The sequence below is a fragment of the Aquarana catesbeiana genome, linkage group LG03 (genome assembly GCF_042186555.1).
Source record: "Aquarana catesbeiana isolate 2022-GZ linkage group LG03, ASM4218655v1, whole genome shotgun sequence".
NCBI lineage: Eukaryota > Metazoa > Chordata > Amphibia > Anura > Ranidae > Aquarana > Aquarana catesbeiana.
In genome coordinates this window covers 680,213,641-680,231,058 of record NC_133326.1, presented here as the reverse complement: position 1 = coordinate 680,231,058, position 17,418 = coordinate 680,213,641, and the positions used below count along the sequence as shown (strand labels likewise).

General features: G+C 43.0%; 1 protein-coding gene across 2 annotated transcripts in view; it reads left to right on the top strand.

The window, feature by feature from the left end:
* Nucleotides 1–1,769: 1,769 nt before the first annotated feature.
* Nucleotides 1,770–17,418, top strand: part of LOC141133522 (uncharacterized) — a 93,550-nt gene continuing 77,901 nt past the window's right edge. For both annotated transcript variants that reach the window (XM_073622951.1, XM_073622950.1), the window contains exon 1: nt 1,770–1,896. In XM_073622951.1, coding sequence (XP_073479052.1) covers nt 1,854–1,896 — 43 coding nt within the window. In that variant the 5' untranslated portion in view covers nt 1,770–1,853. The remainder of the gene's footprint in view (nt 1,897–17,418) is intronic.

Below are 17,418 nucleotides of genomic sequence, written 5' to 3'. Positions count from 1 at the left end.
ATCTTCAAATCAAAAATTTTTATACTCCGAACATTAATACTAATAATACCCCTCTGACATAACTTTCAGATTTTGAATTGGTATGTAAAAACAACCCTCATACCAAAGGTCTTATCTCTTCCTTATACTTCCAAATGTTACCCAATTCAGATACAGATAAACCACCATATACCCAGAAATGGGAAGCAGATCTTGGTCAAACCATAGACTTATGGGGCGTACACATGGTCGGATTTTCGGCTACAAAAGTCCGACGGACGCTGACGGACCAAGTCCGGCGGACAATGCGATTGTGTGTGGGGTCCCCGGACTTTCAGCGGACTTTTTCAGTCGCAAATCTGACAGACTTTAGATTTGGAACTTGCTTCAAATCTTTACGTCGTAACTCCGCCGGACTCAGAAATCCGCTCGTCTGTATGCTGGTCCGATGGACAAAAACCCATGCTAGGGCAGCGATTGGCTACTGGCTATCAACTTCCTTATTTTAGTCCGGTCGTACGTCATCACGTATGAATCCATCGGACTTTTGTGTGATCGTATGTAGGCTAGTCCTTTCATTAGAAAGTCCGCCGCAAGTCCGCCAAAAGTCAGTCGAAAGTTTGTCGGACGGGCTGTCGGACTTTTGTAGCCGAAAAGTCCGACCGTGTGTACGCCCCATTAGAGGACTGGTCCAAAATTTGGTGGGCAACAAAATCATCTTCCCCCAATGTTCTTGCACTGGAAGCCAATTACAAAGTTCTAACCCGATGATATCTGGTACCCTCCAGAATAGCCAAATATGTACCTACATATTCAGCTTTTTGCTTCCGTGGATGTTCAGAATTGGGTACATACCTCCACACATGGTGGACCTGTCCTATAGTCAAGGTCTTTTGGAAAGAAATCATTGAATTGGCTTCCAAAATGTTCAAGCTGAATTTGTATTCTGACCCAACTACTGCATTACTTAACCTGAGACCATTGTGTCTAACTCACTGTCAATTTAAACTTTTTGTCCAACTACTTACTGCCGCTAAACAAACAATAGCAAAAGCATGCAAATTCCCTTCATTGATTATATTTGAGACAAAGAATAGAATGCATAACTCCATGATTCAGGCTAAAATAGCAGCCATAGAAAAAAGATCAAATCCCATAATTTGAAAAACTTTGACATTCATGGATAAAACATCATCTTCCTTTGACTTTTGATTAGAATGTTCTCTTGCCGTGGTAGTTGATCTACATATATCCAGACTATATCCACAATGTCTTTAGGACCTGCCGATTGGACACCCCATCTTAGCCTCTCCACCTTCTCTCTTTCTCTTTGTTGCTTTGGTTCACCCCTTTCTACCTCTCACGAACTTGAGCTAATTTAATTTAACTTATTGGTTTATTAACAAAATTGTCCTTTTTCTTTGTTTGTACTTACATGACAATTGATGGTTACACCATACTTATTTAGTATGTATATATACCACCATAATTTTGAGCTTCAACTCAATTATTATTTTGTAATTTATTATTTTTTCTGTTATCACCTTGCATGTATTAAATAAAATCTTTTGACAAGGAGACTGCGTCCATAACATACTGTTTTTGAAACTGCCACTGTCACACTACATACTGTATACTTTAGTAAAGCATCCTAAACCCATATTGCATTGAAAATTTCCTTACTGCCGGTTACATTTGCAATAATTGCTTCACTTCACTTCACTTAACTTTCCAGAGAGATTATCTCTAAAAGCAGAAGTCTTCTGGTATGATAGTCTTCCTGTGCATGCTGAAGGTATTTAAATAATATACAGTAGGTTCCTCTTTGTATGGCTTGTAATCAGCGAAGCTTATCCTCAGTTTAGTTACAAATCATGATTTCCCTCATACTGGTCCTGCTCATGCTGTGTCTATGGGGTATGTAGTATATATACAGTCTGTAGTATTATTATATACAGTGTACTGGTCCTGTTCATGCTGTGTATGGGGTATGTAGTATATATACAGTCTGTAGTAATATTATATACAGTGATTGTCCTGCTCATGCTGTGTCTATGGGGTATGCAGTATATATACAGTCTGTGGTATTATTATATACAGTGTACTGGTCCTGTTCATGCTGTGTCTATGGGGTATGTAGTATATATACAGTTTGTAGTATTATTATATACAGTGTACTGGTCCTGCTCATGCTGTGTCTATGGGGTATGTAGTATATATACAGTCTGTGGTATTTTATCAGGGCTTTTTTTCAGTGGGAACGCGGGGGAACGGAGTTCCGGCACCTCCAGCACTGAATGTATATAATATCATGGGGTGTGGGGTGTGCTGGAGGGTCTATTGATGTTGGCTGCTGGGGGATCTATTGTCACTGGTGGGGATCTGATTTTGTGTGAGGGTCTATTGTTGGTGATGGGGAATCTATTGTTGCTGGGGGGGGGGTCTTATGTTGCTGGAAGTGATCTACTGTTGAGGGAGAGGTCTATTTTTACTGGCTGCTGGAGGATCTATTGATGCTGGCTGCTGGGAGTTCTGTTGTTGCTGCTGGGGGGGGGGGTCTAATGTTACTTGGGTGGATATTTTGTTACTGGGTGTGATATTTTGTTGTGGGTGGTTCACTGTTGCTGCAGGGAATCTATTGTTGTTGGGGGAGTCTATTGTTGTCTGGGGATCTATTGCTGGGATTCTATTGTTGCTGACTTCAGGGGATCTATTTTACTGCTTTTCTTTTTATCAACATGTTCCATACAAAGGATTTGGCACCACAAAACTATATTTGATTCTGTATTCTCTAAAAGGGGCAGTACTGGTAGGTGGGTAGGGGGTGAAATCAAGGGACGGTGGTCAGAGGTGGGTAGGGGGCAGAAACAAGCGGTGACTCAGATGGGGGGAGTTCCTGCACCTATTCTCTGAGAAAAAAAGCCCTGATTATTAGATACAGTGTACTGGACCTGCTCTGTAGTAATATTATATAGATGAAAAATGCGCCGCGCCTAGGGGTGTACCTGAATAACTGTAATCCTGAATATAAATCACAAATAATATAGCGTGCAAATCACAGAGAGTTTAAAACTAAAATCACTTGCTGAAATCCCCGCAATGGAAAAGAAACGGCTGTGCGGCGTGCTGCGGGGTGTAAGAGCTCCACAACCCAGCTCTGTGCTGATCGCTCCGTCCTGGCCCCTCCCCTACGCGTCTTCGACACAGGGAGTCACGTGTCTTCATCAGGGGGCTCTCACACCCCGCAGCACGCCGCACAGCCGTTTCTTTTCCATTGTTATGTTTGGTGCACATGAGCACCTTATAAATGTGAGTACCCCATGCGGGGATTGGATGTGATTTTAATAAAAGTATCCTACGGTATTACACTATATTAGCCTTTCTCTTTTATATGGTCTGATGTGAGTGGAGCCATAAAGAATCTATTTTGGGAATCAGCTGTACCAATTACTGAGCCCAGGGGTGGCTCCTAAAAGCGTGTATTGACACAATTAAAAACTGTGTCACACGCTCCAAGGTGAGCGCAATCACATTGGGGGTCACCAAGGCACTTCACAGCATGTTTTCTTTGTGCACGTTTGATTCAGAACTGGAACTTTTTCTTTGAACCATCACTAATATACTGACTTTTGCTTGAACTTGGTCACTTTACATTGTTGGATTGGAAGATTTTTTCACGATTGTGATTTTAACACCATAATTAGGGCGATTATAGTTTTAATTTTTCTACGCATGTGACTGATTTACTCTAGATGTGTTTTTTACCATTTTTTATTAATATTTTTTACTTTTTCACTTTCACTTTAATCACAGTGGATTTATATGTGTTATAAATATAATGTTTTTTCAGCATATACACCCCATCAGAGATTATTTTCTCTATATTTAATCACTGATGATTTTATATTTACCACATCATGGTTATATTGTAAGATATAGTTATGTTTTATATGCACATTGCACTTTGTGATTTATTGTACTAGACACTTTGGTGTGCATGGTTATAGGATTCATACAGCAAGTGATTTCAGCAGGTGATTTTAGTTTTAAACTCTCTGTGATTTGCACGCTATATTATTTGTGATTTATATTCAGGATTACAGTTATTCAGGTACACCCCTAGGCGTGGCGCATTTTTCATCTATAATTTATCGCACGGTCATGAATACGTGATCTGCGTCTGCAGCCGGGTAGTTATTTGGTTGATTTTCTACTGAGGCACTGGATGATTGTGGCTCGCAAGATTTTTTCCATAATAGTAATATTATATACAGTAATTGTCCTGCTCATGCTGTGTCTATGGGGTATGCATTATATATACAGTCTGTAGTATTATTATATACAGCGTACTGATCCTGATCATGCTGTGTCTATGGGGTATGTAGTATATATACAGTCTGTAGTATTATTATATACAGTGTACTGATCCTGATCATGCTGTGTCTATGGGGTATGTAGTATATATACAGTCTGTAGTATTATTATATACAGCATACTGGTCCTGATCATGCTGTGTCTCTGGGGTATGTAGTATATATACAGTCTGTAATATTATTATATACAGTGTACTGGTCCTGATCATGCTGTGTCTATGGGGTATGTAATATATATATATATATACAGTCTGTAGTATTATTATGTACAGTAATTGTCCTGCTCATGGTGCGTCTATGGGGTATGTAGCATACAGTATATATGTAGCATCACCCTGAAGGGGCTGCTAGTTTAATGGGTACTCTGATACTGGTCTTTGTATTATTATTATTATTATTATATTTTTATTAACTTTTCCAAAATACAAATACATAAATATCTAAATCTCTTTCACAACATAATTTAAAATTTCCCTACCACATCTCCCTCCCCTATGATTATCCCTCTTTCCTTCTATACATCTACATACATAGACTTTTTTTATCTCATCTCTTTTTTATTTTATATTCTTTTAACTATCAATTTCTTTCTTCCTCTCCTCTCAATCTCCCCTGAACACTCTTTATGCTCCCACCAGTTCAGTATATTCCCTTGAACTCTTGAATTTAAGCCATACTTTCCATATTTCTGCAAATGTTTCCATTTTGTCTTCTCTACTATGATACAATTCTTCCATATTATAAATATATTCTACTCTCTTGACCCAGTCTCTTACTGTTGGGCTCCCCTGTACCTGTCAGCATTTTGGGATTAACCATTTTGCTGTATTTATTAACCACTTACAGACCTGAAGATTTTCCTGCTTAAAGCGGAGTTCCACCCAAAAACCCAGAACTTCCGCTTATCGTGTTCCCCCCCTCCGGTGTCACATTTGACACCTTTCAGGTGGGAGAGGGGAGCAGATACCTGTCTAATACAGGTATTTTCTCCCACTTCCGGTGAAAGATCGCCGTATCTGGCTCCTCCTCCGTCCCCTCTGGGACCTGTGTATCTCCCAGAAGACAGCAGGGACCAGTCAGAACGTGCAGCGAGACTTACGTATGCGCAGTAGGGAAACAGACTGTGAAGCCACAAGGCTCCACTTCCTGATTGCCTTACTTAAGATGCTGGTGCCTCCACCCGGAGCTGAGGGACAGGTCGGCTGCGAGTGAGGACATTGCGGGCTCCCTGGACAGGTAAGTGTCCTAATTTTGAAAGTCAGCAACTGCAGTATTTGTAGCTGCTGACTTAATTTTTTTTTTTTCTTGCAGGCGGAACTCCTCTTTAATGACCGGACCATTTTTTTGAGATACAGTGGGGACAGAAAGTATTCAGACCCCCTTACATTTTTCACTCTTTGTTATATTGCAACCATTTGCTAAAATCATTTAAGTTATTTTTTTTCCTCATTAATGTACACACAGCACCCCATATTGACAGAAAAACACAGAATTGTTGACATTTTTGCAGATTTATTAAAAAAGAAAAACTGAAATATCACATGGTCCTAAGTATTCAGACCCTTTGTTGTGACACTAATATATTTAACTCAGGTGCTGTCCATTTCTTCTGATCATCCTTGAGATGGTTCTACACCTTCATTTGAGTCCAGCTGTGTTTGATTATACTGATTGGACTTGATTAGGAAAGCCACACACCTGTCTATATAAGACCTTACAGCTCACAGTGCATGTCAGAGCAAATGAGAATCATGAGGTCAAAGGAACTGCCTGAAGAGCTCAGAGACAGAATTGTGGCAAGGCACAGATCTGGCCAAGGTTACAAAAACATTTCTGCTGCACTTAAGGTCCTTAAGAGCACAGTGGATGACCAGAACCCTTCCTAGAGCTGGCCGTCTGGCCAAACTGAGCTATCGGGGGGAGAAGAGCCTTGGTGAGAAAGATAAAGATCACTGTGGCTGAGCTCCAGAGATCTAGTCGGGAAATGGGAGAAAGTTGTAGAAAGTCAACCATCACTGCAGCCCTCCACCAGTCGGGGCTTTATGGCATAGTGGCCCGACGGAAGCCTCTCCTCAGTGCAAGACACATGAAAGCTCGCATGGAGTTTGCTAAAAAAAACACCTGAAGGACTCCAAGATGGTGAAAAATAAGATTCTCTGTTCTAATGAGACCAAGATAGAACTTTTTGGCCTGAATTCTAAGCGGTATGTGTGGAGAAAACCAGGCACTGCTCATCACCTGTCCAATACAGTCCCAACAGTGAAGCATGGTGGTGGCAGCATCATGCTGTGGGGGTGTTTTTCAGCTGCAGGGACGGGACGACTGGTTGCAATCGATGGAAAGATGAATGCAGCCAAGTACAGGGATATCCTGGATGAAAACCTTCTCCAGAGGACCTCAGCCTGGGCCGAAGGTTTACCTTCCAAGAAGACCATTACCCTAAGCACACAGCTAAAATAACTAGGAGTGGCTTCACAACAACTCCGTGACTGTTCTTCAATGGCCCAGCCAGAGCCCTGACTTAAACCCAATTGAGCATCTCTGGAGAGACCTAAAAATGGCTGTCCACCAACGTTTACCATCCAACCTGACAGAAATGGAGAGGATTTGCAAGGAGGAATAGCAGAGGATCCCCAAATCCAGGTGTGAAAAACTTGTAGCATCTTTCCCAAAAAGACTCATGGCTGTATTAGATTCTACTAAATACTGAGCAAAGGGTCTGAATACTTAGGACTAGGGATGAACTTCGTGTTCGAGTCGAACCCATGTTCGACTCGAACATCGGCTGTTCGATCGTTCGCCGAATTGCGAACGTTATGGGCCGTTCGCGCTAAATTCGTGTGGCGCGTCACGGCCCATAATTCACTGCGGCGTCGCAGTGCATTGCTGGCTGATGATTGGCCAAGCATGCACTATGACCCGCATGCTTGGCCAATCACAGCGCCGTCAGTAGAGAGAGCTGTAATTGGCCAAAGCCAGGGTGGCTTTGGCCAATTATGGCTCAGGGGATTTAGTACACACCCCACACTATATAAGGCCGCCTGCACGGCGGCCCTGTGTAGTGTGTGTTCCGGTGTGCTGAGAGATAGAGAGAGAGAGAGACAGTGTCATTTGATTTGAGTTAGATAGATTAGGCAGAACAGTCAGTCAGTTAGCTGCACTTACAGTGTATTGTGTATATATATGCATCCCAGGTGTTGCATATATATATATATACACTGTATTCAGTTTAGCTAGATCCGTTCCTGTTATCTTCTATCTAGACTATTTACATTTAATGCAGTGCGTCCTGCTCACAGTGTTCAGCTAGATCCGTTCCTGCTATTTACATTTAGTGCAGTGCGTCCTGCTCACAGTGTTCAGCTAGATCCGTTCCTGTTATCTTCTAGACTATTTACATTTAGTGCAGTGCGTCCTGCTCACAGTGTTCAGCTAGATCCGTTCCTGCAATTTACATTTAGTGCAGTGCGTCCTGCTCACAGTGTTCAGCTAGATCCGTTCCTGCTATTTACATTTAGTGCAGTGCGTCCTGCTCACAGTGTTCAGCTAGATCCGTTCCTGCTATTTACATTTAGTGCAGTGCGTCCTGCTCACAGTGTTCAGCTAGATCCGTTCCTGTTATTTACATTTAGTGCAGTGCGTCCTGCTCACAGTGTTCAGCTAGATCCGTTCCTGCTATTTACATTTAGTGCAGTGCGTCCTGCTCACAGTGTTCAGCTAGATCCGTTCCTGCTATTTACATTTAGTGCAGTGCGTCCTGCTCACAGTGTTCAGCTAGATCCGTTCCTGCTATTTACATTTAGTGCAGTGCGTCCTGCTCACAGTGTTCAGCTAGATCCGTTCCTGTTATCTCCTGTAAGAGTTAATATGGGAAAACAATTTCTCCTTTCCACTGATGCTTTCCAATCCTTGTTCCACAAAAAAACCCACATTTTCAAAAAACATTTTTCATTGGGACAAAAAAGTGAGGTGAAATCTTCTGAAGAGGAGGAAAGACAGCAAAACAAATGTCACAGGGGTGATAACCCTTCCCTATGTTTTCCAAAAAGCTTAGAAAAGATTTTTTGGCTGGAGCTAAACACGTTAAAAATGTTCAAAATTACAAACAGATTCTACTTAACAACAAACCTACAGTCCCTGTCTTGTTTGCACTGCCTGTATACTGCTGTTCAGAGTATATAGGGCCTGGTGGCCCCACACCTTTCCTTATTTTAATTTGGGTGCGGGGTTCCCCTTAATATCCATACAAGACCCAAAGGGCCTGGTAATGGACTGGGGGGTACCCATGCCGTTTGTCTCACTGATTTTCATCCATATTGCCATGACCCAACATGACATTAAACCCGCAAGCAGTTTTAAATGAGATTTTTTCCTTTAAAAATGACATTTGGTGCAGGGACTGTTCTAAACATGGGAAACACGCGTCACTTTACAGGCATACTATAGACACCCCCCAGGTACGATATTTAAAGGAATATTTCACTTTTTTTTTTTTTACTTTAAGCATCATTAAAATCACTGCTCCCGAAAAAACGGCCGTTTTTAAAAGTTTTTTTTGCATTGATACATGTCCCCTGGGGTAGGACCCGGGTCCCCAAACCCTTTTTAGGACAATACCATGCAAATTAGCCTTTAAAATGAGCACTTTTGATTTCGAACGTTCGAGTCCCATAGACGTCAATGGGGTTCTAACGTTCGTGCGAACTTTCGGTCCGTTCGCGGGTTCTGGTGCGAACCGAACCGGGGGGTGTTCGGCTCATCCCTACTTAGGACCATGTGATATTTCAGTTTTTCTTTTTTAATAAACCTGCAAAAATGTCAACAATTCTGTGTTTTTCTGTCAATATGGGGTGCTGTGTGTGCATTAATGAGCAAAAAATGAACTTAAATGATTTTAGCAAATGGCTGCAATATAACAAATAGTGAAAAATTTAAGGGGGTCTGAATACTTTCCGTCCCCACTGTACGTAACTGTGTCGCTTTAACTGACAATTGCACAGTCGGACGCTGTACCCAAACAAAATTGACGTCCTTTTTTTCCCACAAATAGAGTTTTTTTTGGTGGTATTTGATCACCTCTGTAGTCTTTATTATTTGTGCTATAAAAAAAAAAAAAAAGAGCGACAATTTTGAAAAAAAAGCAATATGTTTTACTTTTTGCTACCCTGTTTCCCCGAAAATAAGACCTAGCGTGATTGTCAGTGATGGCTGCAATATAAGCCCTACCCCCCAAATAAGCCCTACCCTGTTTCCCCAAAAATAAGCCCTACCCTGAAAATAAGACCTACAAGGACTTTAACTAGGGCTTATTTGGGGGGTAGGGCTTATATTGCAGCCATCACCGACAATCACGCTAGGTCTTATTTTTGGGGAAACAGGGTATAATAAATATCCCCCAAAATGTTTTTAAAAAACAAATGTCTTCATCAGTTTAGGCCAATATATATTCTTCTACATATTTTTGGTAAAAAAAAAATTGCAATAAGTGTATATTGATTGGTTTGGGCAAAAGTTATAGTGTCTACAAACTATGGGAAAGATTTATGGCATTTTTATGGCATTTTTTTTTTGTTTTTTTACTAGTAATGGCGGTAATCTACGATTTTTTGCAGTACTGTTACATTGCGGCCTACAGATCAGACACTTTTGAGACCATTGACATTCATACAGTGATCAGAGCTATAAAAATGCACTGATTACTGTGTAAATGTCACTGGTAGGGAAGGGGTTAACACTAGGGGGCGATTAAGGGGTTAAATGTGTTCCCTTGTGAGTGTTTCTTACTGTGGAGAGGGTGGGACTGACTGGGGGGGGAGACATATCGCTGTTCCTACCTATTAGGAACAAACAACCTGTCTCCTCTCCCCTGACAGAACAGGGATTTGAGTGTTTACACACTCAAATCCCTGTTCTGGTTCTTGTGCCCGCGATTGCGGGTGGCCGGCGGCAATCCGGCGGCTCTTAAAGGGGAAGACCTACCCATACATCGTTTTACAGGAATGTGCCACTTTGGCGACATATATCGGCGTGAGCCGGTCGGCAAGTGGTTAAAGGAGATGTAAAGGCAGAAGGTTTTTTATCTGATTGCATTGTATGCATTAAGATAAAAAAAACCTTCTATGTGTAGCAGCCTCCCCAGCACCCCCTAATTACTTATCTGAGACCCCTCTCTCTCCAGCGATGTCCACGAATGTCTAAGCCTTCCAGGACATTCCTCCTGATTGGCTGAGGCACAGTAGCGGCGCCATTGGCTCCCAAGGCTGTCAATCAAAGTCAGTCAGCCAATCAGGGGAGAGAGGGGCTGGGTCGGGGGCTCCGTGTCTGAATGGACACACGGAACTGTAACTCGGCTCGGGTGCCCCCATAGGAAGCTGCTGACTGTGGGGGCACTCAACAGGAGGGAGGGGCCAGGAGCAGCACAGCGGGGCCCAAGAAGAGCTGCTCTGTGCAACTCCAACTGTACAGAGGAGGTAAGTATAACATGTTTGATATGTTTTTTTTTTTTTTAAAGGAGCCTTTACAATCATTTTAAGTGAGGAGTTGCCGTATTTTTATATTGCTTTTTTGTGAGCCTAGAATTGTGAAATAAGCAGGACCATGGGTCATTAGGAAACTTAACTCCTGTGATCTCCTGCATTCTCTGATACTTGTCTTGGCTGTTTTGATACCTCGACCACTCTGATACATCCAGTTAAATTTACAAATTTCAAGTTCTTACCATGGAACTATCCACTACACATTAAAGCTTAGCACCAACCCTGTCTTTAGAAATTAGACAATGAAACAGTTAAAGAGTAAACCTTGTATATTAAGGCTATAGATTTATAGCTTTTGACATACAGAAGACATAACAAGTAACAGAACAAATAGAATATAACGGGGACAGAGAACAGAATAGTGCACTAAACATGTTTAGAGATAGTTTTATACAGAATCACCATGGGCAGTAATCAGAGATGGTGTCCAGGCCTACACCTTTGCTGTATACCCAGGTCAGTTTAAACAATAACATGGTCACTAAAGGTGCAGCAAGGGCAGTGGAAAAGTACAAACCCCCAGAGATATACTGCCCACTATTGCACTGGGATGACTATGCTAGGTCCAAGACTGCCTGCAGGATATTACCGGGCCTAACAACCACAAATAGTTCACAGGTGGTGAAATTTAGGCAAATTGAGTATAATGGGAGGGGCAGTCTCTGGATGGTTTCTTCTGCCGGCTAATGTTAAGGCCCCTTAACCGTGGTGTACTAGTGATGATGAATAGAGGATGCAGCCTGCATTCAGTTTAAAGTACAACAGAGTGCATGTGTGCTTTATAGTGGTCGATTGAACAGCAAGGTAATCAAGATAGGGGGGTAAACAATCCAATACAGAGTCAGTTCAGAAGAGTGGAATAATCCTAAATGGAGGTTTAGATGTCAGTCTATGATAGGTTATGTGTGGTGGACAAGAGAAAGAGCGATTGTATGGCAATGGTGGGGTGTTGAGAGACTCAGTGCCTGACATACAGTGTAGACAATAGGTTAAAAACCCTCTCACCAGTCCTGCGCTTCAGCAAACCTGCACAAGGACTGCTGGTGATGCTGTTAATAACCAGCGAACCCACTTGCTTTCTCTTGAGTGTTCTGGGACGTCCAATGAGTGGCAAATGCAGCAATGTTCCCGTACTGCTGGCAATAACTGCTACACAGAGACCCCGGTTGGCTGGACATACTACCCCATAGGTCTATACTCTCTTTGACAACCTTCTGCCAACTTCCCTGGACTTTCCCAGGTAGTAAACAAAAATCCCTTCACTGGGAACTGTAGTCTTTTTAGCATTAGGCCAACACCACCACTCTAAAGCAGTACTACATCTCCCATGGTCCTCTTCAGCAGCACCTCCTCCTCCATAACCATGCTGCCCAACAAAGGGAGGGGGGCAGTAACCCATAGAGAGACAGCATACAGGCATGTCTAAGCCTGTGATTCTACATGAGCAGTCTTAGAAGTTTTAAAGGGGACCGTTTCGCCAGTACCTGGCTGTCTACTCCTCACCTCACTCCTTCAGTCTCCTCTCGCATTACTAACTTACTAACTGACATATCAGCATGGATGTCGCACCACTTCCTTCAACTAAATCTCTCTAAAACTGAGCTATTAATATTCCCCCCCGCCCGTGCCCCCCTCCATGACTTTTCCATCAAAATCAACAATGCAACCATCAGTCCCTCCCCTCACGCCAGGGTACTAGGTGTAATCCTAGACTCCGACTTGTCATTTCAGCCTCAAATCCAATCATTGTCAAAAGTTTGTAGAATTCACCTCCGTAACATCTCTAAAATTCGCCCTTTTTTAACAAATGAAACCACCAAGCTCCTCATTCACTCCCTTGTTATCTCTCGCCTTGACTATTGCAACTCCCTTCTCATTGGCCTACCGCTCCATAGGCTATCCCCTCTTCAGTCTATCATGAATGCTGCTGCCAGACTTATCCACCTTACCAACCGCTCAGTGTCTGCCAACCCTCTACTTCAATCCCTACACTGGCTCCCAATCACCCAGCGAATTAAATTCAAAATTCTAACCACAACATACAAAGTCATTCACAACTCTGCCCCAAGCTACATCACCAATCTTGTCTCCAAATATCACCCAAATCGTCCTCTCCGCTCTTCTCAAGACCTCCTGCTTTCAAGCTCTCTCATCTCCTCCTCCCATGCTCGTCTCCAGGATTTCTCCAGAGCCTCTCCCATCCTCTGGAACTCGCTACCTCCATCTATCCGGCTATCCCCTACTCTTGCTACCTTCAGGCAATCCCTGAAAACTCATCTCTTCAGGAAAGCCTATCACGTCTCCAACTAATCTCCTACCACTTCCACCAGCTTATTCCCCACAGTTACAACCTTTTGTACCACCTGCCCCACCCTATTAGATTGTAAGCTCTTCTGAGCAGGGCCCTCTTAATCCTATTGTATTGTATTGTATTATATTATAACTGTATTGTCTCCCTTTTATATTGTAAAGCGCTGCGTAAACTGTTGGCGCTATATAAATCCTGAATAATAATAATAATAATAATACATATACAGCCCATATTATTATATGGATTGCATAGATGCTTCTTACATGCATAATACGTTTTTGGTAAAGGTAAACTATGCCTTTAAGTGAATGTCTCTACTTCTTTAGTTAATCAACCCCAGCTTGTTGAGACAGCCACTTGTTAATTGAGGAAGAGTACATGATGACAACACCACAGGCGGATTAAATTGAATAAACTGTAATCATTGTTCTGTAAAGCTATTGCTGAAATAGAATGGTTTTATAACAAGAGCTGTAACTAATTATTTATATTTAGGCTATGATAAAATTTGCATTGCTAAAGAAAAAAAAAATGTCAGAACAACTTTACTTTGCTTGTTAACGTCCACGGGTGGACAATCTATTTCTAATCTCAATGTACTAAAAGTTTTAATGTTTTGAGAAAAAACAATATATGTTTTTCTGAAATACCTCGCTCAATTTGAAGAAAGTGTTAACAAATTACTCCCATTTTGTTTTGTTTTTTTAATAGGGGCCCCCCTAGATGGAAGCATGCCCCCCACCCCTTCCCCTATGTAGATGAGTAAAGGGTACAAAGTTAAAAAGGTCAACTAGTAAATAAACGCTCTGGCCCACCAAGCTATCAAAATTAAAGATGACCCATTTGTAGGCAGGTGCAGTCTACTTTCTACACGGCAGGTGGCATTCTTCCGCATTGGCCCTGTTGCTGGAGAGGAAGTCAGGATAAACCGGGTTCCTCTGTGGTTTCCTGGCTCACTGGGGAGGCTATCCTATTGGGTGCCGCCACCCCACATGACTCAAGCAGCCATCCTGGGTCAGGCAGAGGCTTTTTAAGGCCCTGGTTCCTGGTATTTGCCGCGCTTTGGTGAGTGGACAGAGTAGGGACAGGTACCCCATCTGTGAGGAACAGTAATAGTGCCAGGGAAAGGTCCCTGACGAGTAGGGTAAGAGCAGGGCCTCATCTTTTCCAGACATTCTCTTGATTGCCAGGCTTTATTCAGTCCCCTCTCAACAGACATTGTCATTCTGGCTGGATGGCTGTTTATTGTGAACTTTTGCTGCATTTCTTAATTACAAGTTTATTGTACTTGCTTGTGTGAATTATTGACTCCATGCTGCACCCCACTTACACACTAACACCACGGTGTGCTGGTGAACATTTATTTTTTACACACCGAGATGTCTGCTCCCAATGACTGCTCACTACAAATGACAGCTTCTGGACCGTAATCAAAGGGGCGGAGTATTTTGATTGCCATCAATGACCAAGTATGGTCATGTCTTTATTTGGCCAATGACATCACCTGATTACTTATTGACGAAAAAATCAAAGAAACAGTTTGGTCATGAAAGTCATGAGGAACCCAGATTACATCATTGACCAAATATGGTCATGTCTATATTTGGCCAATGACATCACCTGGGATACTCCAAGATTAGGGTACATGGTCTTGGTCTGGTAAGGATCTTTAGGGTGGAAACCCGTTCCATTTTTTTTTTTCTTGGGGTCACTTTTAAAATCCATACCAAACTCTCTTCTAGGAGATACTTTGTTTTCAAATGTCTTTTTTTTCCCATTTCTTTCTTACTTTTTGAGATGTGAATGAGGGACACTTATTAGCAAAACAACACACCCTCTATTATACTCCCTTAAATGAGAATTATAAAAAAAGAAGATTAAATAAACCCACAAGTGCATTTTTTACCACTACTATTCCTTTACATTGGCTTTTGACATTTACAAATGCAGCAATTTAGAAGTTGGATAAAATGTTAAGGTTTAGGAAACTCTTTTTGAAAGATAAATGGTGCATTTTATATACAACTATATAGATCAGACCAAAATGAGGCACAAATGAGGAGGAAGGAGGGACAAAGGGACTTTGTTCCAAATCAGAGACAGTTCGGAGCTATGCTTTTGAATAATTTTGTAGTACATCTTAGAGATGTGTCACTTCACAGGCAGGGTTAGAGCCAAAGTCTAACTAGAACCTTCAGGGCCACTTCCGGTTCCGGCGCCGCATGGAGTAGCTGTCTCTCCTCACAGCTCTCGCAACCAGGACAAAAATCCGCATAAAAAACCGGCCCAAAAGCCCGCATCCACCCTCAAGCAACTCGGGCTCCAGCACCCAATACATGGACCGTTTTGTAGAACTCCGCGGCCCCCGTACCAACACGGCCCAGACGGCGCCGCCGGCCCAGCCGCAAATCGAGGCCCCGGCTTCGGCCTACACGGACCTGCACACAGGCGCCCAGCCGGCAGACATGGAAGTAAGTGGCAGTGCAGCCCCACACACATCTCCTCAGGCCTCCCAAGTTCAACCACAGCCACAATCCGTCTCTCCTCAGGCCCCTCTCTCTCAGGCCTTTCAATTATCAGCCCCCTCTCCACAGCTCACAGGGGACCATGCTACAGAGCGCATAGCACAGGCAGTGGCAGCTCTTCTGTCCCCCATGATCTCAACATCTGTGGAAAACGCTGTAAATGCGGGGATGAAGCAAATTAAGGCCCAGCTAGGAGAGCATAACACCAGGCTACATGAACTAGAACATCGCCTTTCAAACATGGAAGAAGAGATGTACCAAGCCCAAGCCACAGAACAAGCGCAGGACAAGACAAATCAATACATAATACAAAAACTTGATGATTTGGAAAATAGGTCCAGAAGGAGCAACCTGCGATTCGTGGGGATACCCGAATCGCTACAATCTTCTGCCTTATCAGACCTTTGCTCCCGACGCATCCCTGAGGCGCTAGGCATAACGAGCCCCTGCACAGTAGAACGTGCCCACAGAATGGGACCATACAATGAAGAGCGCAAGAATCCTCGCCCCATCATTGCTAAATATCTAAACTACTCCGACAAAGCTCTCATCCTCCAAAAATTTAGACAAACCCGCACACTCCAAATTGATGGTGTGAGGGTTCTGATCTTCGCCGACTACTCTATCGAGGTCTCAAAAAAACGCAAAGCCTTCCAACAGATATGCACAGAACTCTTCAAGCAACAAATAAAATTCACTCTTGCATTCCCAGCCACCCTGCGCCTCAAGACACCCAGTGGTGAACAGCTATCCTTCCAGGACCCACCAGAAGCGGAAGCATACGTGCGATCGTTACTCTCTAACACTCAACAGCAAACCCCCTCCAAGGGCACTCCACTCAACCGCTCCCTGGACCAACGGAGTCCACGCAAAGATTCCCCCAAATGCTTCAGATCTTCATACCCGGACCAACATTGCTTCACTCCTCGCTGAACTGAACACTGCAACCGCCATGGCGGGCTATCTAATATAACCTACGGACAGAGTATCAACTTGTCCCTTCTCAGGTTTTCTACCTTCCCTTCTACGGCATCACGTAATGTATAATGTTGTATGTTTTGACTGTTCTCAGTTCTCAGAATTATTATCATTATATCAGACAGTACCTGTTTGAACACAGTTTTTTTTTCTATACGGTTATGCTCCCCTGGTCTCACTGTGTACGGCAACGTTCACCCCCACCCCCCCCCCCCTAAAATTCCAGGTTTAAACGCATCTAGAGATGCATGCCACCCTTCCACGGGCCAATTGGGCCCCAAACCATAACTGTCCTGTTATGGGAGTTGACTTACACAGTGATCCCATGCGGAAAAAAGTGAAGTTCTCAGCATTATTGTTTATGTTATTCGTTATGTTGCCTCCTCTTTATGGCATACCCCCCCTCTCCCTCCTCTCCCTTCTACAAGGCCCAAAACATCTCTCCCACACATCTAAAATGCCTCTTGACCACTACAAAAATGGCATACTTCTTGCCATAGCTGGTACTTTCACTCACCATCCACAAAACGATAAATTGTCATTATCTGCCCATACCCTTCACAACCCCCCCCCAACATGAAAATAATCTCATGGAACGTGAAGGGTCTCAGATCCCCTCAAAAAAGAATGAAAATTCTTAGGCACCTTAGACGGCTCAAAACCGATATAGCCTTACTCCAGGAGACACACCTTTCAGCCCCTGACTTCCACCGCAT